This window comes from Chlorocebus sabaeus, chromosome 7 (genome assembly GCF_047675955.1).
Source record: "Chlorocebus sabaeus isolate Y175 chromosome 7, mChlSab1.0.hap1, whole genome shotgun sequence".
Taxonomy (NCBI): domain Eukaryota; kingdom Metazoa; phylum Chordata; class Mammalia; order Primates; family Cercopithecidae; genus Chlorocebus; species Chlorocebus sabaeus.
In genome coordinates this window covers 26347356-26375332 of record NC_132910.1, presented here as the reverse complement: position 1 = coordinate 26375332, position 27977 = coordinate 26347356, and the positions used below count along the sequence as shown (strand labels likewise).

General features: G+C 41.0%; 1 protein-coding gene across 1 annotated transcript in view; it reads right to left on the bottom strand.

The window, feature by feature from the left end:
- Positions 1 to 196: 196 nt before the first annotated feature.
- PARM1 (prostate androgen-regulated mucin-like protein 1) overlaps positions 197 to 27977 on the bottom strand; it is a 111670-nt gene continuing 83889 nt past the window's right edge. Inside the window, exons 3-4 of the mRNA XM_007998902.3 lie at positions 13740 to 13818; positions 197 to 4164 (exon numbers count right to left, since the gene is read on the bottom strand). Of these exons, the coding sequence (XP_007997093.3) occupies positions 4080 to 4164; positions 13740 to 13818 (164 nt within the window). The 3' untranslated portion in view covers positions 197 to 4079. The remainder of the gene's footprint in view (positions 4165 to 13739; positions 13819 to 27977) is intronic.

Genomic DNA, 27977 nt, shown 5'->3' with positions numbered 1-27977 from the left:
TCTTCAATTCTGACATTCTTCAGTTCCGTTTCAAGGTCAGAGAGCCCTTTCTGCTATGCAGAAAATATTTACTGGTGTGGGATACATTTTCTTTAAGAACAAGTCAGAACTACTTAATATGAGCAGTGTTGAGCATATCAATCAAGTGGTTTAAATAACAAAATATATCAAAATGTGAATCACCCACAGCCAGACGGAAGCTTTTATCAACTTTAATTGATATAATTATAATTGGTATGCAATATGTCTTACAACAAATGTGGATACAATGACATCAAATATCAGAGAAGTTTCCCATCTTTCCATCTTTAAATGACTTCAGCTAACTCACCCCAAGAGAGAAATCTGGCATTGATCTCTTGGTTAGCATTATTACCAACATCAACTAGCACTATTAAAATCAAAGATGAAATGGTACATTCATTTGCCAAAAAAAAAAAAAAAAAAAAGGTTAAAGGCAAAGAAGGTGAATCAACGTGCAAATTAGCATCTGGCCCAATTGCAAAATTCATTTCCTGGATGCGAGGGATTGAACCATGCACACTTGCAACAAGATGAAGGGCAAACAGATGACATCAAATCAAAATCAACCCCACAAATAATCCAGAAGACCTCAGATGGTAAAGGCCAGAGGTCTACGTCTACTGCTGTTAGTGCTCAGGTGTCCATCCTGTTTTCCCTAATCTCCTGATTCTGATTCAAGAGTCTCTGAGACCTATGTCCTACGCCATCCTTTCACCTAGAAATGGAAACCATTGCTGTGACCCCAGGCATGGTCAACCCTGCAGTGATTCAGCTGCACAAAGGGGTAGTCCAGAGCTTAGATAGCTGTCTGATGTGGCTAGGACACAACTGTCATGTTAGAGAATAAGTAAAAACACACACTAGTATCATAGCAAACAAGAAACTGGGATCACTTATACATCTATGTAATAGTCAAACTGTCTATAAGTATTTTTATCCAGAAACTGAAAATACCGTAGATGTAATTTTATTAATCCTCACAACACATCTGTGAGGTAGTATGGGGTGAGGTCAATATGAAAGCATCACCCCCATTTTAGAAATGAAGACACAGACGTGCAGGGAGGGCAGGAGATTTCACTGTGGCCACAGAAAAAGAAAACAAAGTAGAATCCTGCTCTTTCATCATCTGCAGTCGATGGTCGAAAAGAGGCAGCTTGCCTCCCTCCTGCTCTGACATTCTCTCTAAAGTGTTATGACTAGACCTATCCACGGATGGGACATGGTTGTATAGACCCACTGGAGCCATTTCCCTTAGGTAGACCTGAACAGGTGCTCTCCCTGAGGTCAAGGACGTCAATTTTCGGTATATATTTCAGATATGTGTGTGTGTGTGTGTGTGTGTGTGTGTGTGTGTGTTTTAAGTAACATTTGTGGAATATAGTTGCTAAAATCCTTTGGCCAATTCAAAAGCAGAAAAGATACATTTGGCAAAATAAGGTTCAACCCTTACATATTTTACACTCACATAACATAAGAAGTGTTAGAATTGTTATAGGAAACTGTCACCTTGCTGAATACATCTGCTCTAGGCCCACATCTCTCTCTTTGCCACACACATTTGGAAGCCAATAAGAGCAACAAACCCATTATGTGCCCTTGCACAGTAGCAGCCTTCAGTAAGGAAAAAAAAGCCTGCTTGAGTTCACGGTTTATAGAAGGCCATGGTTCCTGGGAAGAGGCTTGCCCCAGCATTTACGGCAGAGGCAGCAATCAGAAGTGCACCTCTCCAAAGGTGTTTCACAAACACTGTGTCAAAATGGTTTTGGCCAATGGAGAAAACAACACATGGAATGTCCTGTTTTTATCTGCTTTTCCTTTGCCAAACTGAAAGCCCTATGATGGGGGTGGGGAAAGAGAGACAGTTACTCAAGCCAAGCACGGCCAGAAGGGGCGCCCTTGGTCATTTGCTGCCCCTTTTTTCTTTTGGTTGTTGCTTTCAACATTCAGAGATATCACGATTCCAGTAAGCCCCCTCCTCATTACCCACTCTGGTTGTAAAACACCGCTGGGGCTTGCTCATTCTCCGTCTGCACTTAGAGAGTTTAGGAATAATTTTTTTTCAGAATTACTCCAGTGCGTGGGTTGGCAGGTTGTAGAAAGTGGCACTGCCCCTATTGTCTCTGAGACCAGAGGGGTTTAGAAAAGCAAGGGTGGTTTTCATGTCAGTGCTTTGCCGGGCCACAGCCAGAGACAGGACGAGCTGGGGTCAAGTTTCTGTAAACTAAACAGTCATGACAGCATGGTCCAACTTTAGAAACAAAAGTCCATTTTCAGGTTCTTTATGACACCGTAGGACAATATAACACATTTTGAAGTCAGACCCAATGTTTGTTTTCTACTACATGAAATCAGGACATAGATGCTGCTTGCTAATGTCAGCTGTTACAAGAAGACAGAGTTGTAGCCACGAAATAAAGCTCTCTAGGAAGCACACAGAAATAAAAAGGTCACCATGCATACCAAGAACAACCCACCAGCCAATAAACTAAACACTTTGGAGATAAAAACTTAACAGATCATTTCACTTCATTAACAGTAAAACGTATCACTAATCTGTGAGTGTCTTGTTCCGTCACAGTGGGCATTGTGATAAATCAGGGCTTCTCAGTCTCAGCACTATTGATATTCTGGGGTGGGTGATTCTTTGCTGTTGCAGGTTATGCTGTGCATGGTAGGATGTTTGGCAGCATTCCTGGTCTCTAGTAGCACCCCCAAGTCATGACAATGAAAAGTGTCACCAGACATTTTTGAAAGTCCCTAGGGTGGAAGCAGAGGGCAAAATCACCTCCTGGCTGAGAATGATTGCAATACACGGATGCCAAGAAAGAGGAACAATTCTTTCTCAAAATTTATTGTGCAGAACTTTAAGACTATACCCAGAGTTGCTCATTTATTAAAGGGAAGAATTAGTAAGGTCAGTGTGTGGGAAGAATAAACGGATTAATCATAGTCTGTTTCCTATGAAAATGCCTCATTGAGTAATTGCAGATAGACTAGTGCCTCTTTTTTGTTTTGTTTTGTTTTTAAGCAGTTTACAGCCATTATCCAACAGACAGGAAAGCAGTGGACCAATTGCTGTGTGGGTATAAAGCAAAGAGTTTCTGGACTCCTCCAAGCTGTGGATGTCTCCGGCCATTATCGACAGTTGATTCTCACTAGTCCTAATGAGGTACTCAGTGCAGGTTAGCCTCCTTCTCCCCCCGCCAGCTTCTCTTCCACTTCCCCACACCGTATATGCCTCTCCCTTTCTCTCTACAACTCAGCTCATCTCACAGCCTTTTTCTTTGGAAATGCAACTCTGCTGATCATTTGTGGGCTGGGATCCCAGCTGCCTTTTGAACAGAGCAGACATCCTTTACAGAGACAGCTGGCCTGGAGGGGAGAACAGGTAGGGGCACACTGAGATCCCCCAGCAACCTGCGAGATTGTGCCCCGTGACCTGCTGGCCTCCTCCAGGGCACTTCCTATTTTCATCTTTCATTAATTAGGCAGCTAAGAAGCTGCTTTCCAGCTTGTAGAGCCAAGCAGGCAGCATCCTGTCAGAAACAACCAGATAAATAGAGATTAAAAAGGAATCTGAGAAAACCCTGCTCTCTCCCATGCAGGGTGAAATCCTCATAGAGCTCATTTCCTTTTCCCTCATTAATATTTAATGTAATTTCCTAAATAGAAGTTTAAGAAATAACACAAATGAAATGTTCCCCTGAAAGTAACCCCTGACAAAACAACCCAAATCCTCCTCCTCGGTCCTTCTCAAAGTGGGTCCTGCAGTGGGGAAAGAAGCCTCCACCATGGTGGTCTGGCCTGGCTGGTGCAAGGCTGGCCCACTTCAGCTGCCAATCAGCCTCCACTCACCTTTAAAGAATGGTTTTTTTGTACCAGAAAGGGGAAGTTGTAGCAGCCAGAGGAGAGGGAGGAAAACAAAAACAACCATACCAACAAAACAGGACTTAAGATTGTCGTTCAATGCGCATCAGGTACTTATTAATTCTACTGGATAAGCACTTATAAATAAAGAACAGTTAATCCTCATCCCAGGCCATATTCCGTTGTTAGGAGTCGTCGTACAGGGGGTTGTTGTAGTTTCCCCAGGACCCGTAGTCGTGGTCGTCCAAAAGCCTTCCATAGGAGGAATGCCTGGTGGAGAAACAGAAGAGGGTGGTGATTACTTGGAAAATCACCCATCTGAGGACAGCGTAATGCCCTGCACTGAACTGGGGATGCTTACGGGGCAAAAGAGAGGCAAAGGTGTGATGCTGTCGCTAGGACAACAGACCCACCCACTGTGGAGGCTCCGGTCTACCAAACACCCTGTCAGTGACAACTCTTCCTGCTAGGATCCCGACTGGCACATTCTGTTGGGATCATCTGAGTCCTTGTCTTCAGGATCTCCAGCGCTGGGGAAGGAAGAAGAGGCTCCATTTCCATAGTAATTTAATAAGAAGAGATGGGAAGGGGAAGCTTGCATTCCTAACATTCTGACTTAGGTTCTGGGCTTAATTTTCCCTGAAATAATGGTGACACAACCACAACCACTGTTGCTATCACCACCTCTCCTGACATTTATATTGTCTTATAATTTATGAAGTGCTTCTACATTTAGTTTTTACTTGATCCTCAGAATAAAGCCATGGGGCAGGTATAGTTTATACTTATTTCTCTGACAAGGAAAATGGGGCTCAGAGATGTTACTTGAAGAGCCCAAAGTCATCCAACTAAGCTGTCAGCCAAATCCCCATCTCCTGTATCTAAATCCAGCACTCAGGGTTCAAGTTCCCAGAGTCTCATTAGCACCTTAGTTGAATGGTAATATGGGTTAAGCAGAATTTGGTGGATAATTAATTGTGAGATCCTCTCTCATAATTAATAATACATCTATAAGAAATGAAATCAGATTGTTATCACTCCTCTGTTCAAAACCTTTGAACGGATCCTCCTTTCAGAGTAAAAGCCAAGTCATTAAAATGCCTTGCAAAGCCCTATGGGGTCTGGCCCCAGGTACTTTTCTGAGCATACCAGCCCCTATTAAAGGACCCTTGCTCCCTCTGCTACAACCATACTTGTCTCCTTCTCCTCACTCTCATGCCCGACACAACTTTGCCTCAGGGCCTCTGCACTGACTATTCCCTTGGCTTGGAACAATTGTCCTCCAGTTCTCCACACAGCTCATTCTTTCATTTCCTTCAAGTCTTTGCTCAAATGTCACCTTTTCAGTGAGGGCTTCCTTAACAACTTGATATGGTTTGGCTGTGTCCCCACCCAAATCTCATCTTGAATTGCAACTCCCACAGGCCCCACATGTCGTGGGAGGAACCCTGTGGGAGGTGATCAAATTATGGGAGCGGGTCTTTCCTGTGCTGTTCTCATGATAGTCAATGAGTCTCGTGAGATCTGATGGTTCTGTAAGCGGGAGTTTCCCTGAACAAGCTTTCTCTTTTTTTGACTGCTGCCATCCACACAAGATGTGACTTGTGCCTCTTTGCCTTCCGCCATGATTTTAAGGCTTCCCCAGCCACATGGAACTGTTAAGTACGATTCAACCTCTTTCTTTTGTAAATTGCTCAGTCTCGAGTATGTTTATCAGAAGTGTGAAAACGGACTAAAACACAATTCAATTTAAGTTTTCAACCCCCACCCCAGACTCCCAGCTTAATATTTCTCATAGTACTCATCACCTTCTAACACATGATATAATTTACTTGTTATTGCTTCTCTTCCCTAACTAGACTATAACTTCCATGCAGATATGGATTATTTGCCTGTTGTGTTTATTCTTAGCTCTAACTCCAGCACCCAGAAGAATATCTGACACATAGTAAGTCCTCAATATGTGTTTATGAAAGAAACAGTGATTGTAAAAAATAAATCCAGAGTTCCCCTCAAAACTGATCTGTTCATAAGACAGGAGCTTCCTGGAAAGGAGTATGGTCATTTTAAGACTAAAACCAATGGCAGGATTAGAAGAACATCACAAAATGAGCATTTGTTACCTCTAAGGCTCATGTTAGCATATAAATTATTATACCTTGCCACTGGAAATCATGTATGCTAGATACAGCACAAAAAATGACCACTCCCACTAATTTTTATCTCAGCTAGATGTGAAAATTAAACAAAATGAAAACACAATTCCAAGGTGCAAAAGCATTTGGTATACTTTTGTCTGTGCTAAAATAATTGCTACTGCACTTTTGAAGCTTATTTACATCTGCCAGGTATTTGCAAAAAGATGTTTTTTTTTTTTTTTTTTTTTTTTTTTTTGGCAAAGAACTAGACCTTGGCTGTGCTCATTTCAAACTCTTAGCCTTCAAAATTCTGATTTATGTCCTGAAGGCTGACTCAGCTGACCTAATCTAAGTACCTGAAAACCTGAAGATGTTCCACAATTTGCCTTCCATAAAGGCTCACATTCATTTCTGTGGGTGTGGGAATGAAAGAGACCACAAATAGAAACCCAGAAACACCACTGCTTCTTTGATCTATAGAAATAAGGGAGGTCGTTTTGGTAAACAAAGGTCATGGGCTGTCTATGGCCCCAGTTTAAAACCTCCAGTTCCAATCAAGTCCTTTAGCAGGATAGTTGAGAAATGGAAGCTATAGAATGAACAAGTTAAAACCTTGTAACTAAAGCCCTGGAGCCCTGCCTAAATTTCGGCATAACTTACTGCTGCAAGCCTGGCAAACATCTACTTAATAAACATGCCGCTTTATTGATAGGGTACTCCTGCTTCACCTTTGTATGGTAATTGAACTTCTCACAGAATTTTTATATCTATCATATAATTTTATTCCCATAAAATGCAAGTTTGGTCAATAAATGTATGTCCTTGAGTAAGTTTTTAACCCCCTGTTTCTTCATCTATAAAATGGAGAAACTTTTTAAAAAATTGCTTTATGGTTGTTAGGAAGATTAAATAAGGTAATGAATATAAAAGGCTTGCCACACAGTAAATGCACACTGAATGTTGGCCAATATTGTTTTTTAATTTTTAATATGATAAATCTTATACAAGCACATGGTGAATCTGCCAAATAGTAAACAATGTCATTGAATGAAAAGTGAACCTCCCTCCCACTAGGAACTCTTGAAACTATATCCCAGGCATAGTTATAAAACCAGTTTCTTACATGATTGTTATTGTATTTGAATTTTTAAAATGTATTAATATGTTGGAATGGGGATTAGAGGTTTAAAAATCTTCGGGCTGTCAGGTTTTACTGGCTATGGTTATCTTAGGCAAGACTATTTGGTTAATGTTATATCTGAATCTCCTATATTGTAAGACACATCTATACAAACACTAGTAAAATAAAGGAAAAAGACTGGCCTTTACTTTCCGTTTTTTCTGTTCTTGTTTTTTTTTTGCCTTCCCATTGAAGAAACAGTGAGTTGAGTAAAATGCTGATAAGTGAGGAAAGATATACAAGAGATATGGATGAACCAAAATTGGGAATGTACTGAACCCATAGGGCTTATTTACCACATTAATGAGCTTAAACAGGAAAAATTGGGTGTGCAGGGATTCCAGCCAGGTTTGGATAAATTGGATACTATTGTAGTAAGAGTAAGACAAACACAGTTTTTTTGTATGTGTGATAAGAGGACAATAATTAGTGAGCATGTTAAACTTTCTCTCTAGGTCAGATGGCCTACTATTGGCAGACAATCATCACAGAAAAGGTCTACACATTGGCACATCTATTTGTAAACTAGTTCAGTGCCACGAAGTAGCTAGTAAAAGTCTGTGTGGTTTAACAGATTCCCATGGCTTCTCCTCCCCCAAACCCTGGTTCTTCTTGATTAGGAGTAAACAAATGTTACTGCTGCACCCCCAAACTTTCCTATTCAGACTCATTAACTCATCCAATAAATGTTCATTAAGCAACTACTATGCCAGAGACTTGATATTGTTCTAGTGGAGGAAACTGGTAGAGAATGCACTGATAACAGTACAGGGAAGCACATGGTATGAGGGAATATTGTTCTAGTGGAGGAAACTGGTAGAGAATGCACTGATAACAGTACAGGGAAGCACATGGTATGAGGGAAGCATGCACAGCAAGGAACTCAGTATGGAGAGGTGGGAGAAGGCTTCCCAGAGAAGGTCTCTCTTGAGCTGGACAACTTGAAATTAGCCAGATGAGAAAGGGGTGAACCAAACACCTCTCACAGAAGGATCAGCATGTTCAAAATTACAAAGGTGATATATCTGAAACAGGACAACATATCTGAAATACATATGAAACAACAAGGCAATCTCTCTGAGAAACTCTACAGCAGAGAGTGTGTTTGGAGTGGGTAAAACACTCAAAGTGTGATCCTTGGACTAGCAGCACTGGCATCACCTTTGAGCTAGTTAGAAAAGTAAATGCAAGGGCCCCACCTGGACCTACTGAATCAGAATCTATGGGAAGGAGACCCAGGAAATTGTGTTTTTAATAAGCTCTTCTGTTGATTCTTATGCACATTCAAGTTTAAGAACCACTGAGGGAGAAAATGGAGTAAACAACGCCTACAGAACTCCAAAAGGTGACCTGAAAAAGTCAACTGTGTATAACAAATTCTAGAAGATCTCGGCCTTTATGGCTGGCTGGGACTCCTCTAACAACCAGAAGGAATCCAATTGTACAACATGCAATCACTAGAAGACATAAAGTAAAATAGGTGACGTCTAACAAGAGATCTTAAAAGACAGGTCCTGTTGTGTCTATAAATTAAGATTGCATTTATTTTTGTGAAGAGAACACCCCATGTATTCTGTCTGGGTCACTAGCACACCTAATTATAGAAACATCCACATCACCGGTCTTAGCAGATATGGTCTCCTGTGCAGGGAGATTATCTCTTGGTTGAACAGTTTTGAGCCAATTTAAACAAATCAAAACAGACTTATCTCATTCTTCAATCATCACTAATTAAAGACACTTCTGCAAAAGGCAGGCAGGGCCTTTGCTTTCTTTTAAAGTTGCAAACAAACCCTGGCATAAAGACTGCTCAGAGATAGTTTCCATTTATAAATGTGTAACATGGATGCAACTTCACAGGCATTTCAGAACAGCACTAATGAAACTGCCAAACTGGAACATGGAAGACCACCATACCAATATTCAATTAGGAAATGAGCTGTTGTACCATCTTTCTCCTCCTCCTCTCCCCTCTCCTTTGAATTCCTATGCCTACTGAATGGAAACGGTAGGATGGACACTGCGCTCCCAACCTCACAGCCTATGTGTTGGTAGTTACCAGTTTACTGAGTCCCTGTTTGCTAAGCACTATTCTAACAATGACTACAGCAGTAACAGTAATTGCCCTTCCATCATCCTCACCTCATACCAGGCACTGAACGTTTATATGTATCATAATTTAATCTTTGTAACAATCTTGAGTTAGGTACTACTATTATTATAGTCTCATTTTACATGAAGAAACTGAGCACAGAGTGATGAAAAAACTTGTCCCAGGCTGGGCGCGGTGGCCCACGCCTGTAATCCCAGCACTTTGTGAGGCCGAGGCAGGCGGATTACCAGGTTAGAAGCTCGAGACTATCCTGGCCAATATGGTGAAACACTGTCTCTACTAAAAATACAAAAATTAGCCGGGTGTGGTGGCGTGTGACTATAGTCTCAGCTACTCAGGAGGCTGAGGCAGAAGAATTGCTTGAACCCGGGAGGCGAAGGTTGCAGTGAGCCGAGATCACGCCACTGCACTCCAGCAGCCTGGGCCACAGGGTGAGACTCTGTCTCAAAAAAAAAGAAACTTGTCCCAGAGTGCATGTTCTTAGTCATCATGCTACAGTCACTCCAGTTACTCTGCATTCATTACTTCATTTCATCTTTAAAACAACCTTGAAAGATACATATTATTAGCTCTATTTTTTGCAGATTGAAGAAATTGAGGATCAAGGAGTTAATAATTTGCTCAAGGCCACCTAAATAGTAAGTAGAAGAGTCAGCATTAAACTTGACTGCTAAGCTCACATTTTTCCCTCCACGCCACACTGCTGCAGGTTAAAAGCTGGGGTCATAAACCAAGAAGGACCCTGGGTTCAGGGCAGTTCATTTTATAAGTCACATCCAAAAGTGGCTCAGGTTACAAAAAGATGTGGTTCTCCAGGCAGGGGTCACTGTGACAAAACTAGGGGTCATGGGTCCCTGGAGAAAGGGAGTGTGAAAAGCAGATGGCTCTTAAGTTTACAACGTCTTTAGAGGAAATCAGGATTTGGGAAGAAAGGTGAAAAGTCCCAACCCACTGTTAGCAGAGCTTGCCAAGCATTCTATTTTTCTGGTCATGAGGCTGCCTTTTCAAGCAGATTCTCCCCTTGCATTTGCAGAGAACTTGGCTGGGCCAGGGCCATATCCTATGGTTGCAGGTCAGAAGCTAATGGCTCCCTATGGTTTGTGATTTTAGTCACTTGCTGCTCCAGCCAAACCAGCTAAAAGATCACAGAAAACAGACTTTTTGTTATGTTATTGTTTTTAGAAATCTGGAATGAAGAAAGAAGAGTAAGTTCCCAGCCAAAGCAAAGCCTATCCTTAGGAACATACATGCACACACACATGTCAATTGAAGTATTTTTGATGAATGATTAATGGGACTTTCCGACAATCTGGCAAAATAACAGTTGAAGGGGTTTTAGCATAGCCTTAAGATTCATAACAACGATTAATCTCTTTATGTCATCATTTTACCGAAATAATTAATAGAGAGGCAGAAAGGGGTTTTCCTTAGGGGGTTTCTGAAACCCCTTAAGGGTCTAATAACTGTATCCATTCATTCTTAAGTTTATAGTGCTTAAACTTAAGTAGCATAATAGATAAATAGCAACCTTATATTTATGCCACTGTGGATCTTACTATATTTAGGAGACAGAAGCTGAATGGGGAAGAATAATAATGATTTATTCAATTTAATCATTTACTTAATTTATCTGGTGCTCTGAAGGCCTGGGGAAAATATGGCTTAAAATAAAATTTTAATCAGCACTCATCAGAGCAAATTGTAATGGCCTGCTAACAAAATTTTCCAAGCATGGTAAGTTCTGTGATGGCAGAACTGTGTCACATCACTGATGTGGCCTGGCACAGGGCTGACGCTCTACAGCTGTCTATCAAGCACTGTCTTCCCAAGGCTCCTTCCAGTCTACCACTTTGATGATGATGATGATGTTGCCAGTGCTATGTACTTGCTTCCAAACAAAGCTACGAGGTAGAAACTACTGCCCTTATTTTACAGGTGAGGGAAATGAGGGTGAGTGGTGCTCTATGACATACCTATGTCACAGTGCTGGAAGTAGTAGAGCTAGGATTTGAACTGAGGTCTCCCTACTTCTGGAGTCTGAATTGTTAATCACTGTTTTAGACTGCCTGCATATAGCCAGTGTGGGTTTAGAGGTGGTAAACTTGAATTCTTGCCAAAGTGAAGAGGAAGAGTCCTTCCAGTTATTTCCGCACCGTTTTGGGGAAGTGTGTAGCAAGAAGGAAGTGTTTCTATTTCACTCCACACGTCAGTGAAGGTTGTATTTTTGATCCTGTAGCCCGTTAGGAACTCACCATTGGTGATTCTAAAATGACTCAAAAATTTATGTGTAAATTCCTTTTTGGGGAGGAGGGGCAGAACATATTTTTCAACAGATACTCTGTTATAAAATGGAAACGAGGTTCCCAGAGTAGTTCATAAAAGCCAATTTAACTCATAATTAAAATACGGTGTATCTGCAGCAATAAACTAATAATTAAACCAGATGGAAAAAGGTACCATTCAGTAAGACATAATTTATAAATTAAGTTGAGTGCTCAAGGACATGCAGACTTAATGAAGAGAAATTTTTTTTAAATCTAGGGGAAACTTCTGGATGCTTTTATAAAATGTTTTATTAGAAACAGATCATGTGGGGCCTTTCATTCCAATTTCTCTTCAAAACCTGGCTTTCCTGTTCTTTCTATCGTTGATGCAGGTGATATTGCAAGGCACTCTCATACTTGACATTATCAAGATTGATTTGGTGCACATTTAGAACACAAGATGGAGGGAGATGAAAGGAAAGGAGGAGGGAAGCGCTCCCAGTGGGCACTGGGTGGGGCTGGGCGATGAGTGGGGATGAGACGAGGCAGCAGCAGAGTGGATGTGTGCTCTGAGATGAGGAATCGTATCCATGAGCTCTACATGGGAACAAGGGCAGGAGGGAAGGACAGGGTGGCACAGCTTCTTGAGGAAGAAGCATGGCTGCTGGGGGGACAAGTCAGGGGTGTCTGTGTGTGTGCCACAGTGCCCATGGGATTGTGTGTCCTTATGTTTCATTGCTTATTTGTTCAATATATCAAGCACCGGCTTGGTCCCTAGCACTGTCCTCACAGACAAATCCAGGTCCTCAAGGACCTTACATTTTTTGTGGGGAAAAGAGACAATAAACAAGCAACACATATGCAAAAACAAAATGATAGCTAGAAAATAAACTAATAGACAGTGGTCATAGCCAGGATGGACTTAACAAGGCACTAAGAGAGTAAATAACAGGGGCCCTAAACTAGAAAGGACATCTCTCAAATGAAGTGAGATGAAAGTCAATGTATACAGCATGAGAAGGAGCTAGAAGAAGAGCATCTCAGGGAGGGACTAGCAGGATCCCAGGGCCTGAGGAAGGAAGGACAGAACCTGATGTGTCCTAAGAATTGGAGGGAGCTGGAGTGACTGGAGCTCAGGGCTTCCGAGGGAGAGAGGGATGTGATGATTGGAAAGAGGGAGGCAGGCATGGTCCAGGATGACTGAGGGCCATGCTGAGCAGTTACAATTTAATTCTTAGTGCAAGGGGAGCCACTGGGGTTTTTCAGGAAGGGAGTGACAGGGCAGAGGAGCTTACATAGAAATAGTTCTGGCTGCTGAGAGGAGAACGAATTGGAGGTCAAAGGTGAGTGTCCTCACCATGCAGCCTGTGCCTTTCTGTCCTTTGTTATGGGCACTGCACAGACTGGGAAATAAGACGGTCACTTGCCATCTGGCATATTACAGCTGGAAGGACACTCAGAGACTGTGAGTAATGTGGTATTGAGACTTGATTTCACAGAGCAATAGAAGACATAAATGGAGGACTCACAGAGTATTGCAACTTCCTGTTAGGCTAAAGAAAGTAAAATCTCAGCTACTATCACTTAATTTCATAGGAGAAAAGATATTTTAAAACCAAAAATATAAAGACATAATCACAGGGGAAAGAATAGTTTTATAGGAAAAGCCACACCTTCCTTATATTTTTTACATTTTGCATGAGAATCAGTGGAAACCTCATTAACAGATTGGGTACAAATCCACAGTTCGGTATTCAGAACATCAGAATTTAGGAACCATTGATCCCACCCTTCTACCCCCTTTCACAGATGAGAATAGGTGAGCTTTAGGAGGCATGTGGCTTTCCCAGGGTAATGAGGTACATTCAGGACAGAGAGCCTAGGCTTCAGTCTCCCGACTCCACGTTAATTCTTCTTCCATTGCATCATCATGCTGTATATCTCAGCTTACTACTTCTACTTTGCCCAGGTACATCTATACCTGTGTTGTGCGAAGTCGGAGAACACCCACCATTTTTCACTTCTCTGCCAATATTTCTGAGGGGTCAGATACCTCTTAAGGAGCAAGTATCCAGCAAAACAGCGCTCAGAACCAGAGCCCAACAACACAGAATCCTTTTCTTTAAAGAGAAGAGTAAGCTGCGTCTCACCTGATCTTTAGGTAGGCCGCAACTCCAAACACCAGCAGCACCACGGCAATAACTGTCACGGTAATGGCGGCGATGCTGCCTGTGGGGGAGGAAGGGCACAGAAAAGAAGATACATGAGGATACGGGGCATCACGTGACTTCGGCGTGCATCGTATTCACCTTCTGCCTGATCCCATCTTTTCTCTAAAAGGGGAAAGAGCTACTTCAGATCATTCTGTATGACATTCACAGTTAGAATAAAACCCAGGATCTTAACTCTGTTACCAAAACACTTTTTATGCAGGTAAAATTGGGTAAATGGTCAATATTTATCAAGACTTTTTGGCTGACCTGGAATTCAGAGAGGAGTACTTAGTCATATTTTGATTATCTTTTTAAGAATGACATCAATCTGTTTTTGTTGCTGCTGCTGTTGTTTGCAGGGGTAGTGGGTTTTACATTTCTTTTTGTCCTATTTTCTTCTTTTACGGGCTCTGCCTCTTCTTTCTACTACTTGTGAAATATTGAGAGACTTAGGATGTTTTATTCAAGGGTCACTACAAAGTAATGTGGTTGGTTTTTTCATAAAAATATCAGCAGTATCCACTTTAAAAGGGTCGCCTTGGTAGGAAATACACTAATTTTCATGAGGCAATCAAGTCAAAGCATTTTAAAACATTCCTCTGTGGGAAATATGTTCAGTTTTCATTCTTGAATAGTAAATTTGGTTTTATAGAGAATAAAGCAAAGTTTGATATATAGAATAAGGTCAGGTCTGATAGGTAACACTATTTTGTGTTTGTAGAAATATCCTGGTGCGATATAAAGTAACATGAATGTTTTATTCTGTAGTTTGAAATCTGGTTCCAAAAGCAACTATTAATGGGCAGTTTAAAAAATCTCTTTGAGCATGTACCCATGTAAGAATAACCATACCTCCTCCAAATACTACTTTGAAGCACAACATGCTTTTTGTGTGAGCTCTGCATTAATAATGAATATACTTTAGTTTTATTTCACCTTAAAAATGGCAAGAATCAATTGGGCTCTTGTCCCCTAATACTTAAAGTTAGTTTTTGGCACGAAAGCTGGTGTTAGGGACCCCATTTACTCTTTTAGGTAACTGGGAAATTATTTACTAGTACTTCAACAAATGAATTGGACTATTTTAAACACACTGCAAAGAGAACAAGAGATTTGGAGTCTGAATATGTGGATTCGAGTGTGGTTCAACTATTAGTAGCTGTGTGACCATGAACTATTTACTTAACCCTGACGACTCTTATACTACTTACCTGCTGAGACAGAGGAATAAGAGTGTTCTACCCATCTTGCATGATTTTAAGGGGATTAAATGAGATGCCAGGTGCACCAGTCTAAAGCACTATGCAAATATATGATCCTGGACCAAGTCTCATCTCTTGTGTACTGGGTCTCAAAAGTGATGACTTTCCCCCACATTTTTGGAGATTTATCACTGTAGATTATTTTAGTATCTCTTCTTTTATTTATTTATTTTTGTCTGCTGGTTATGAATGGCTCCTGTTACTGTTCCCTTTATTAGCCTTCCCACCAAAAGAATTGTAGCACAGTTAAGAAGCCAATCAGTCCACTTGTTAATTCTTTAGTAATTTCTCAAAAGCTTTGGATGAAAGAATGCTACATCAGACATTCATGCTCCTGCTGGTTATAATTTCTAAAAGACAGATTAAAAAAAAATCATTGCTAACATTAAGACTGAGACCAGAGCTTGTCGTGTCTACAAAGACTTATCATACTTAACCATTTCAGAGCTTACAAGCTTCTGAACACTCACAGATCCATTTCTTTGCTCCTGGAATCATTTTGAGCCAGATTAATATAATTATCAGAATAATTCTCTTTCCCTTTTTTCTATTGTAAAGACAGAATTATGGCACTGAATGATCAAATGTGCAGACTGGGTCAAGCAGAGAACGTCCGAGGTCAGTTCCCCTTTTGGAAAACCTCCACTCCTATTTTGAAAGACTCCTCTTGGCTTCTTGGTCTCTAAACTGTGTTGAAATTAGGACAATTCAAAGTTCACTGAAGCCTTGTAATAGCTCTTTTAAAAGCTTATGAAAGGAGGGTTATAACCACAGGGTAAGGTGATAGGAGTATTTTAAGATTCAAACAGATACAGTCATTGCAATTAAGAGCAGTGTAAAAAGCTGACCTTTTAATTTAATTTCTCTTTTTTAAAAATGGAAGAAAAAAGAAGGAATATAGCTGATTTTTCCGCAAGACTCTTCTTTCTTGCTCCAGGGATAGTTTAATACAGGAAATCACAGGTTTGGCCTTTTTCAGAGATTCTTCTCTAACTTTAGCAGTTGGGTTCCCTCCAACTTTGTGATTTACTGAATTTATTTATATACCACCTCTTTCTAAAGATAAATCAGGCAGGTTCTCCAACTAAAGTGCATTCTTTTTTTTTGGATTGTAAGTGATAGAGTGACCACTTCTCCTCCATGTAATGGGTGGCTCTCTAGCTCCAAGTTTACCTCCAATCTTCAAATGGGGCTCTTCCACGTCACCCTACCATGTCCATAGAAGACAGCCTATATGACCAGAGCTGGAATTAGCCAGTTATTTTCCTCCTGATGGGCCCTTGAGGGCAGCTGGGCAAAGGGGCACTTCTGAGAGTTTGTACAGCCCAATATAACGCCAAATGGTATAAGAAAAAATAGATAGTACTTAAATATTTGAACCACTGTATTAACTATTCTGCTACCCACTGACTCTTCCCAGTGGATGCCAGCCATGGGAACAAGAGTCCTCCAGAAGCAGAAAACCTTTATCTGGCCCTGAGCCTAGGAGATCTTGTATCCTGAGCTTGCTGTTACCTCCACAGCAGTGGCTACTTTCAGAAGCAGCTGGTAACATCAGCCCTGGGAAGTTCCACACCTGAGGGCATCACAGTTTGAGAACATGAAGGGGTTGCTGAGCCCATGTTAGCACAACTTTATAGGGTGACTGAAAAGGCTTTATTTCCTCCTTGTGAAAACAAATGCCATTTCCCCCTGAGTTCTGTTTAAACTAAACTGGAATTCCCCTCCTCCTCCTCTTACATTTTTCAATATGAGGAAGGGAGAGAAAAAATGAGGAAGGTGTGGCTGGGGGGCAGGGGAGCCTTTGCCTTATGAGGAAGGTGCGGGACACTGACGGGCAGTGCACTGGGAGTGGAGACACGGGGAAGGTGGCTCGCATTTCATTTCTTCCTCATTGGGCTTTGTAAGTTAGAGAGTGGGTGTGACTCATGTGATAAAGCCCTGGAATGGGCAGAAATTAAGAACTGGAGGAAACTTATCTATGTGTTTTATAATCCAAGATACAAGAATATTCCACTGTACTAGCACATTTTCACTCTACCAACATGTTCTGCCTATCCAAAGGGTTGGTGAAGGCCTGTGAACCAAAGCCTCTTTTGGTCTCCCTGAAGTCTGGAATTCCTCAGGGTTGCATTTTGCCACTTTTTTTTCATGGCCCAGGACCAGAATAAACGGGCTAAAGAATAACCATAGCTACCGTTTGCAGGTGATTACTTTGGGCTGAGACTGTGCACAAAACTGTACAGCTATCATCTTATTTAATTCTCTTTACAAGGTGGAAGAATTGTTCCCATTTTATGGATGAGGAAGTTAAGGCTCAGAGAGATTAAGGTTTTACATGAGGTAAATGATTGAACTAGCAATTGGAACCAGTACTATTTAATCCAGGTTTTGCATTTTTAATCATTAACTTTTCTTAGCTTGGCCAGTTCCTATTCTTCTTCATCATCTAGCTAAATATCAACTCTTCTGAGCTGTTTTCCTTGACACCCCTGAATAAATTACAGCGTTGTTGTGTATTCTCAGATCTCAGCATCAACTTCTTTCAAGCATTCTGTGTTATGTTCATATGCTTCCCTAGGTCAATTCTATTCATGGCCATCTTGCATCTCTTCCCATTTCTTTGTGCACCGTTAGCTTAAGGCACCATCTTTGGCCCACAGTGGATACTTAACTGATGTATTTAATGTTGAATAAACAAATATAATTTTAGCTTAAAAAAGACTACTGGAAAATTTTTTATACCCTAATAGCTGTGCTAAGAAAGTTTCCACCCAGCTGACTCACCATATATTCACCTTGGAATCACCTGCTCCAGTTCTTACCTGAGTACCTACTCCTACAACTACATCTGTGGTCTCACCTCCCCAGCCCCCTGCCCTTCTCACTGTGCACTTGAAAGTCCCCATCAGTGACCAAGGTGGTTAGCTGAGGAGAGTTCATTTAGGAATGAATCAGTCCATTCTCATGCTGCTAATAAAGGCATACCCAAGACTGGGTCATATATATATATATATATATATATATATATATATATATATATATATAAAGGTTTCATGGACTCACAGTTCCACATGGCTGGTGAGGCCTCACAATCATGAGGGAAGGTGAAAGGCACATCTTACATGGTGGCAGGCAAGAGAGCATGTGTAGGGTAACTCCCTTTTATAAAACCATCAGATCTTCACTATCATGAGAACAGCATGGGTAAAACTCACCCCCATGATTCAATTATCTCCCACTGGGTCCCTCCCATGATGCATGGGGTTTATTACAATTCAAGGTGAGATTTGGGTGGGGACACACAGCCAAACCTTATCAACGAATAATTGTCTAAATAGAGTCAGATAACATCCTTGAAGCAGCCAGAGTAAACTCCTGGTCAGCCTGGTCGGCCACTACTCCACTCCCCTACAACCCTGAGGAAGGAGGCTGCGTTCGGGGTTATTCCTTTCCCTGTTTTAGCTCTGTTCTATATCCTGAGGCAGTCCAGGAATGTGTGGCATCATTTAAGAGTCTCTCTCCCCACACTCACACATCCCCATGGGCCCGCACGCCACACACATGGGCCCCTTTTCTTTCTCACACACTCAGAAGGGGTTCTGTTCACATCCAAGCCTCCTGCCTCTCACTTGACCAAAAGGGTCCTTCTGTATTCCTGGGCTTAGCAATATTCTCAAACCTCAAATGTTCCTCTAGGGACTCTTCTCATTGAGGGATTTTCTTTTTATTTCACTTTAAACATGAAATAAACATTTTATTTGAGCTCTTTGGAAGAAATATTAGTATTTGCCAATTGTATCAAAAATGTAAGTATTAGGACATGATGGGATGAACCCAAACAACCTCTGAAGAAAGAACTTTGCTGGGCTCTTTAAAGAAGTTTTTGTTGCTCTGAGAGAGCCAGGGGTGGAGGAGGTGATGGTGGAAAGTTTCCAGAGGTGAAAAAGAGGTGAGTGTCTCACTGCTATCCATAGATGACTCCTGAGCCACATTCTCCTTGAAAATTCACCAGTCAGCTTATTTAGAAGGTGCGTGTAGATACTTGACCAAGTTCCTGAGTATGTGTGCATGCCTCTGATCTATTTTGAGAAGAGTCTTTAACAAACCTCTTGACTGTTTTTCAATATTCTTGCTCTTTTCTTTCCACTTCCTGGTCCAGAGATTAGGTAAGAATCGGAGAAGAGGAGCAGGTGGCCACTTCAGAGTGTGTGGCGGCTCCTTCAGTCAAGGTCACCAAGAGGGAAGGAACATTTTGTGTCAGAGGAATTCTTTCTCTTTAAAAGCATGTGTCTGTGGATGTGCTGGAGGAGGGAAGTGGGTGACTGGCGAGGGCTTGACAGTTAGAACTCTGTGCCTGCTGAATCTCTATATATTATGCTAGGCTCTTCATTTTCACAGCAAGAAAGAGTATCACATCATGTCTCCTTCCTCCAGAGAACAACAGTAATAGCAAGAGAAATAAACAACAACAAAAATAAAAGCAACTAACATTTTCCTGTTACTGTGTGCCAGGGACTGTTCTATGAGCTTCACTTATTTCAGTTCATTTAATCCTCAGGAGAACGCCATAAAGTAGGTATTCTTGTTATCTCCATTTTACAGTTGGGGTAACTGAGTCACAGAAATGCTAAGGACCCAAAGCCACAGAACTGCTAAGTAGAAGAACTGGGATACAGGCACAGGTTCGAGAGTCCATGTGTTACCCACTAGGCTCTCCTGCCACCCTGGGCTCTAGTACTAAATCTTCAACTGTTTTAAAATAAAACCTACAGCTCTGGTGCATCCTCTGTCTGCTTTCTCTTAGCTGCCCTGGAATCAGGGCCTGCCTTAGGCTGTGTGATGGTGTGGGTCCTCTTGTACATACTGGTGAAGGAAGATTGAAGCTCAATAATTCAAATTAATTGGGAAGAGGGCTAGTTAGAAGCAGACAACAGTTCTAGAACAGCAGCCTTAGATCATTCAGGTCATTGGTTTCTAGTGTGTGTTGTGGTGCAAAATAACTGCTCAGGATGCTGCCAAATGCTGTTCATTTCAGTGTATTAAATAACCCAGGGTACATGGTAACTGCAATTTGCTTCTAGTGGGGCGGTGGTGGGAGTAGGGTGTAGTTTGTGAGATGGAGAGAAAGTTAGAAAAGAAAACCTCAGTTCTTAGACACTGCAACCTAGGTAGATCCTAATTTTACCATTATTGAAAGTCTCTTTGTCTTCTGGCCTTGTCTGCTTGGATTTCATTCCCATTCTTCTTTCCATTCTACCCCATGCCAGGGGAAGCACATCTTGTCTCCTCCCTCTTACCCCAAATCCACCCTATAAGCTTCTCCTGAATGAACTCCATGGGCTCATCTTAAGCCAGGACAGTGTGGGGTACAGAGACTCAATAGGCCAGGGCCCTGAGGTGTCACCACTCCATGGCAGAGACAAGTGTCAGGCCCCAGGAACCATACTGGGGTGTGCAGGATTGGATGGATAGACAGGCAGGGAGGTAAGAGAGGTGAGTAGTGCCAGCCTCTGTATTTCTGCCTGTAACTAAGGTGGGTGGGCCTGTAAAGTCTGGAGCAGTCTTGGAAAGAGCTGGGAATGAAGCTGTTCTCTGATGGATGGGGCAGGACTTGGACAGACAGCAATGGAGGATTGAGGCAGGAACCACTTCAGAGGAGAGCAGACACCCAACATTTATGGGCCTGAAGGGTTTGCACTGGGCCTAAAGACAGAGCACCTTGACTGGTGTTCTTATCTAAAAAATGGACTAATCCCTGTCCTCTCCACCTCGCAGGTCTACTGGGAGGATCAGATGAGATGAAATGCTTTGTAAATTAGCATGAACAAAGAGGGCTGTTGAGATCTTTGTAGAGGCCAGTGCCTTCATTTTATGGATTAGGAGTCTGAAAGGCTGCAGGACTGACTAAGTGACAAAACGAGGACCACAGGCTATATAAGAAGGCACAATGGAAACTAACAGAGATCATGTAAATGGTTGAGTACTCAGGACTAAATCATAAAAACTCTGAAAGCCAGGGATCATGGTGTTTGGCTTGATAGTTTGGGGAGCAGGGACTATGGAAATGCTTTGGGAAGAAGGATGCACCTTTTATGCAAAATCCTTCTCAAGTCCAACTTTCTCTTGGAACTCATCCCTGATGACAGTCACTATCTTGAGTCCTCTTTTTCTAGACATTTGCTGTCTTATTGTGTATGGGACAATTTAGTAAATTTATTTTAGTATGTAACTGATACTGCCATATGTAGCTGTGGGTGGTTATGCATATTATACATATAAGACGTAGATGTACAAAATACACTGTAATACCAGTGGTTTTATGGGAATATGTTCTGCCTACTCTCTAGACTGAAAGTCTCTTAAAGCCAGGAATACCACATTATACTTTATTATTTGTCTAGGCCTAAAGTAAGCGATTCACAAAATCACTCTGATTTCTTCTGAAGCACAGCTACTTTAAAAAACCTGAACTTTATTAGTTGTTACATTGCAAAAAGAAAGCATCTTTATAAAGAAAACAGCTTGCATAAAAGTATGCTACAGAAGTATTTTTAATTAACACAACCTAAGCTTGTCCCTGTAAATAAGTAAATTAGCCCTTTTCCCCATTACTCCTCTCTCAAAATCTTTACATCATTAAGTTACTAGTCATTTGTTTACACAGAGTGGCAGAGGTAAACTTTATCAAAACTATCACAGCTGGAATGTTTTACCTCATGTTTATACTCTTATCTACATTCTAGTTAGTGGGCAGAATTGGGATTCGAACTGTGGGGTAGGATCCCAACATCTATGTTTCTACTTCATGTCATCAGAAGACCTGGTTTAGAGAGTGGCTTCACTTTTATCTAAAAGGATGTTACCTACCTAAAACCTGTAATTAAAAATGTATGCTAGAAATATTAACCTTGGTTGAGATAATAAAATACTTGCTCTTGCACAAGCCCAGTGCTTGTTTCCTCTTTCTTCATTCCTCTCTCATAGGGGCACATCAGCTGTATTTTAAGGACCTGGGAAGCGCACGTTTGCAATTAATGCAAACCAGGCACACATGTCGGCACAGTTCTTGGTTACCATGGTTTTAAAGTTTCTTCACTTCACTTAGAATTACAATCTTTTCCCACACGAATGAAGCCTCTTTTCCACTTGGAATTTATTTTAACTGTGTGTTCCGGTTGTTCAATCTCAGCTCTCTTTTGACACCTGTAATGTAAACTATACTGGTTTTCTGAGAATAATGAGAGATATTCTTCATTGCCTTTTCTCAAGGCAAAGCAGCCATTTTCCACCTTAGAACAACCGATTAACACACAACAACTCCAGCTAAGTGTCCGGGATCAATCCCCTCATTCAGTTGTGCTACTGGTGCTCCCCAGATCAAAAGAAGTGTGCCAGGAATGAGGAACATCAGAGGCCAGGCTGGGGAATCTCAACTCCTAGGTCATCTCTGTGAAGGAAGCTTAGAGGGGTGAATATGGACTGCAGGAAGCATGCCACCATCTTGCTCAGTAGGTGCCAGCATCTCCATGAATAATGAGAGAGAAGAGCTTTTTGTTGTTGCTGTTGTTGTTAACTGTCTCCTCTATCTCTTTAGTATTTCAGTGATGAAAACAAGGCATGACCATGGATAAAATAATACTAAAGGGGCTGGGAGCAGTAGCTCACGCCTATAATCCCAGCACTTTGGGAGGCCAAGGCGGGTGGATCACCTGAGTTCAGGAGTTCGAGACCAGCCTGGCCAATGTGGTGAAACTTTGTACTAAAAATACAATAATTAGCGGTGTGTGGTGTGGGCACCTGTAATTCCAGCTACTTGGGAGGCTGAGGCAGGAGAATCGCCTGAACCCGGGAGGTGGAGTTTGCAGTGAGTCGAAATTGTGCCACTGCACTCCAGCCTGGGCAATGAGAGTGAGCAAAACTCAGTCTCAAAGAAAACAAACAAACAAACAAACAAACAAAAAACTAAAGGGAAAAATAAATGAGAAAAGTTGGCATATGTCCTTTGCAAAAATCATCCAGTCTGCTAAGGTAAAGGCTCAGATTCTTGTGGAGTTCACCAACCTTGGCAGATGAGAGCTTCCACACTGGTATTTTCTCGATTCAGAGGACGTAAGCAAGAAGGAAGAACTTCTAAGAGCCCAAGACAAAGTCCTAACCCTGGTTGCCAAGCAGTGTGCAAGTTTATCTTTTTTATCACAGAATATGGGCAGGGAACAGAGAGTCATAGTTTCAGGTTACCTATCCTGACACCTTGGTCAAGGGCAGTGACATCAATATAATCACTACAGTCCCAAGGACTCAGGGATCTCCTAGGAACCACTAGCTAAATTTAGCCTCACTCCATGTCATTAATCAGCAAGGCCATGCAGGATCTTGCTTTTGAATACTGTATTTACCAAGTGTTAATTTCTCCCAGACTCAGGAATTCAAAGTTTTGGAGTTAAAAACATTGGAAAGAAAAATAATTTCCAAACTTTGATGCAAGTTAAGGGAAGAGTACAACTTCTAGGTCTCAATTGTCCAACCTTGGGGGCAGATGGGACCCAGGCTAAATCCTGCAGCTCAGCTTTTGTTTCCCCCAATGCCCCAAGATTGCCTTTCTCTTAGCTAGAAACCTTCAGTTGTTTGGACTCCACTTTTCTTTGGATTTTCAAGTTTTCTGAAACTGTTATTTTTTCAAATATGAACATGGCTATTTTTCTCCTTTACACTTTTTGGATTATGCTTTTCTGTATTATGCTATAGGCGGGTACTTAAGTGGACTTTTATTATCTAATGGTCAAAGTAATAATCCCTTTGGGAATCTTAAAGTGTTTTTACAAACATTCTAATTCTTCAAGTTAAGAAAATCAAAGTCTAGAAGAGTCAAAACTCTTGCTGGTTGATATCCACACTGAGAATTAAGGACCCAACTGTAATAATAATAGCTAACATTTACACAGTGCTAACTATGTAAGAGGCACTTAATATACTTGTCTCATTTAACCCTAATAAGAATCCTGTAAGACAGGTATAGTACTATAATTACCCTCATCAAATAGATGAGGAAAATGGAACACCTGTGATAAACAAACTTGCTCATTTCTCCCATTTACCAAATAACACAGGTGAGATTTTAACCAGGCAGTCTGATGCCAAAGCTTGTGCTGTTACTAACATTCTTGCCTTCCTAGAGCCTGTCTTTGAAATGACTCCATGATTTCTCCACATGGAAATATGGCAAAGTGTTTTTGATGGCCCACATCCACGGACCTACTGAGATTTTATAATTTTAACATTTGCCTTCATGAGTCTGACAATAAAAGCATTATACTGTTAAATAAAATATAATCTCTTTTTGGCCAATATTTTTGTATCCTAGGATCCGAGGGGGAACAAAGCATGCTGAGGACAATATTAAGTTAGCATCCATTTTATACACTCTTAATGCAATATTCCTGACTTGACTCTCTGAAATGGGATTTTTAGAACCTTTTTGATAAAGATGATGGGAGGGTGTTGATCCATTCTCATTTCCCTGCCAAATTATTTTATAACTAAAAAGACATGCTTTTTTGAGTTGGAAGGTTAGAGTAAGGGTTCAGTCAGGGTATGGAATCAAGCATATCCATATCCGACATATTAATGGTATCAGCTGTGTTTATAAGTTAAATCCCACCTTCTCAGTAAACCATTTCCACAGCCACTTTCATCATATGCGATTGGTGAAAGCATTTGAAACAGAAAAAGAAAATTGCTCTGTAAAGACAAAAGCTTTCCAAATGTAATAAAAGGTGATGTTGGGACAATTAAAATATGTGATAGAGTTATATTGCTACTACATGACAAACTAAATAGATAGTAAATAGCTGATTTTATTACCTTGACATATATATCTCAAAAGATATTTTGGAAATATTTCAAAACCAGATTAAGATTTAGGTTATATAACTGAGCCAAAGGAGAAATATAAGAAGAGACAATAATTCGGAATAATTTTTACTTAAAATAAAATCTGACAGTTGGAGCCCCTTATGGGAGTTTATCTGGCTTTAGGAAACTTTGAGGTTTAAACTAAGTTTAAAGAATAGGAAAACAACAAGTATATGAAGAAGTGCTCAACACCACTCATCATTAAAGAAATGCAAATCAAAACCACAATGAGATACCATCTCACACCAGTCAGAATGGCTATTACTAAAAAGTTGAAGATAGATGCTGGTGAGGCTGCAGAGAAAAGGGAATGCTTATACACTGCTGGTGGAAATTCAAATTAGTTCAGCCACTGTGGAAAGCAGTTTGGAGATTTCTCAAAGAACTTGAAACAGAATTACCATTTGACCCAGTGATCTCATTACTGAGTATATACCCACAGGAATATAAATAGTTCCACCATGAAGACACTTGCACATGTATGTTCACCACAGCACTATTCACAATAGCAAAGACACAGAATCAACCTAAATGCCCACCAATGGTGGACTGGATAAACAAAATGTGTATATACACCATGGAGTACTATTCACCCATAAAAAGAATGAAATCCTGTCCTTCGCAGCAACATGGATGGAGCTGAAGGCCATTAACCTAAGCAAATTAATGCAGGAACAGAAAACCAAACACTGCATGTTCTGACTTAGGAGGAAGGTAAACCTTGAGTATACATGGACACAAAGTAGGGAACAACAGATACAGGGACCTACTTGTGGGTGGAGGGTGGGAGGAGGGTGAAGATAAAAAAAAATATAGGGCACTATGCTTATTACCTCAGTAACAAAATCTGTACAACAAACCTGCATGGCACACAATTTACCCATGTAACAGACCTGCACATGTAGCCTCCAAAACTGAAATAAAAGTTGGAAAGAAAAAAAAAAGAACTGGGCACAAAAGAAAAAATATGAGTGAGAGTTTATAACAACCCATAGCGTTGGCAGCCCTGGAGTCTATGGGAAAGCCAAAGAAGGGAGTCAGAATGGTGAGAAGAGAGGTGGGGTGGGCTTGGGGTGGGCAGCAGAAAGTCCTTTAGACATCTACACTGCTTAAAGGCATCCGAAGGGATGTCTCTGCAGACACAGTGAGGATGTTCAATTTTTCTTCATTCTCATTTCAAAGCACAGGATTAATGAGGCTAACACAATATGTGAATTTATTGTCTAAAGATTGATATTGTCACCAAAAATCACTGATTGATTTGATCGATTCATTGGACATTTATTGAAAACCTGCCCTGAGCCAGACACTCTTAAGAGCTGGGAATATATTTGTGAGCCAAAATAGACAAGGACCCATTCTCAGGTACTTTAAAAGCAGTGAAGGCAATGAACAAAGAAACACAAGAAAAATGTGTTCTCTACATGCTGTGAAGAAGAGATGTGATTGACTTGTGATAACTTGTAACTGGGAGGCCAACACTGGACAGGGGGCCCCATAAGAGACCTTCTGACCAGGTGCTATTTGAGCTGAGACCTGAGGAATGAGCTAGAATTAACCAGGTGAAGTGATGTGTTGTGAGAAAGTCCCAGGTAGCATCCAAGTGAGTGAAGGCCCTAAATCAAGAGGGAGATGTAGGCACCCATGGAACTGAGAGACAGCCAGTGTGGGTGGTGCAGAGAGCGAGGGGAGGGTTGTGGGATGACACTGGGGTGACAAGTGGAGCCCCCATAAAGTGAAGTTGTCTGGACTTCACCCTAAAAGCAGTGGAGTGCCCCCAGAGATGGTGGTGGTAGTAAGGTTATGTGAGACTTGATCAGATTTGTGTTTAATTGTCACTCTGGCTGCTGTGTGGACAACAGGGAGTAGGGAGATGGGTGCAGAGGGGGAAATGAGGGGCAGTTGGGAGGCTATTGCAGTGGGATTATGGGAGCTCTGAGATAAAAACAAAGAGAAGTAGATGAATTTGAGAGCTACCAAGAGTTCAAAATCAACAGTACTCAGTGACAGAGTAGAGCTAGGGAGTGGGAGAGAGAGAACTGAAAAGATGGTGGCAGCACTCACCATAAAAGGACCAGGCCTGGGCATGTACAATGATCTAATATTTGTAAAGTTGAGCCTAAGATACTATATTTGTTAGGATTATTGCTTTCTGATACATTCTGGCCATTTTAAAAGAATCTGACCAAGAAATGTTTACCATGGTCTTCTCACACCTATGTTTGTTTGTTTGTTTTTTTAAATTAAATAATTGTTTTCCCCTTTAACCTATTTTTAATATGTCAGTTAAACATGATGGTCATTAACATACTACAATATACATTTTTTTCACTTCTGAAATTTTATAGGTATCCTTTTAAAATTATTGTTTCATCGTTTCTACAAGTTGAGTCTTTTTTCAAATCTAAGGTTTATGGGTGTCTTGTAGAGCTGAAAGTCCCTTGCAGGTATGGACATAGAGATGTCTAGATGTCTGTGCCTGCTTAGTGCCCTTTATTTAAAGGTATTTATTGGCATAGCTCACACTGTGTAAATATTGGGGTTCAGATCAGCAATTTAATGTTCAATGGTCTTCACCAATTTTCACGGTTGTGTGTGCTTCTCTTCATAATGAAAATAATAGGATAGTGAAAGACCAGTGTACAGGTGGATTTTACAGACAAAAGAGAATATCCACTTTGCAACAAGCACAGTGACTATAATTTTAAAGTTTGCATATGCAAGAACTGATGATGTTTTGAATATTACTTGTTTTGCAATGTCAGTTAATCCCTCAAGCATGTACTGAGCACCAAATTGTTCATAGCACCATTCAATTTTGTCCAGGGAGTCAAAAACACACTGTAGTCATAGTTTTCATCCTTGAAGAGCTCTGATTTAATAAAACAAAGTGACCCAAATTTAACACATCACATCTTTCTCTCTTCCTTTAAGAGCCAAACAAAAGCTAAAAAATGAAAATCCATCAAAACTCTTCTTCTGTACAGCCAATTTTGCA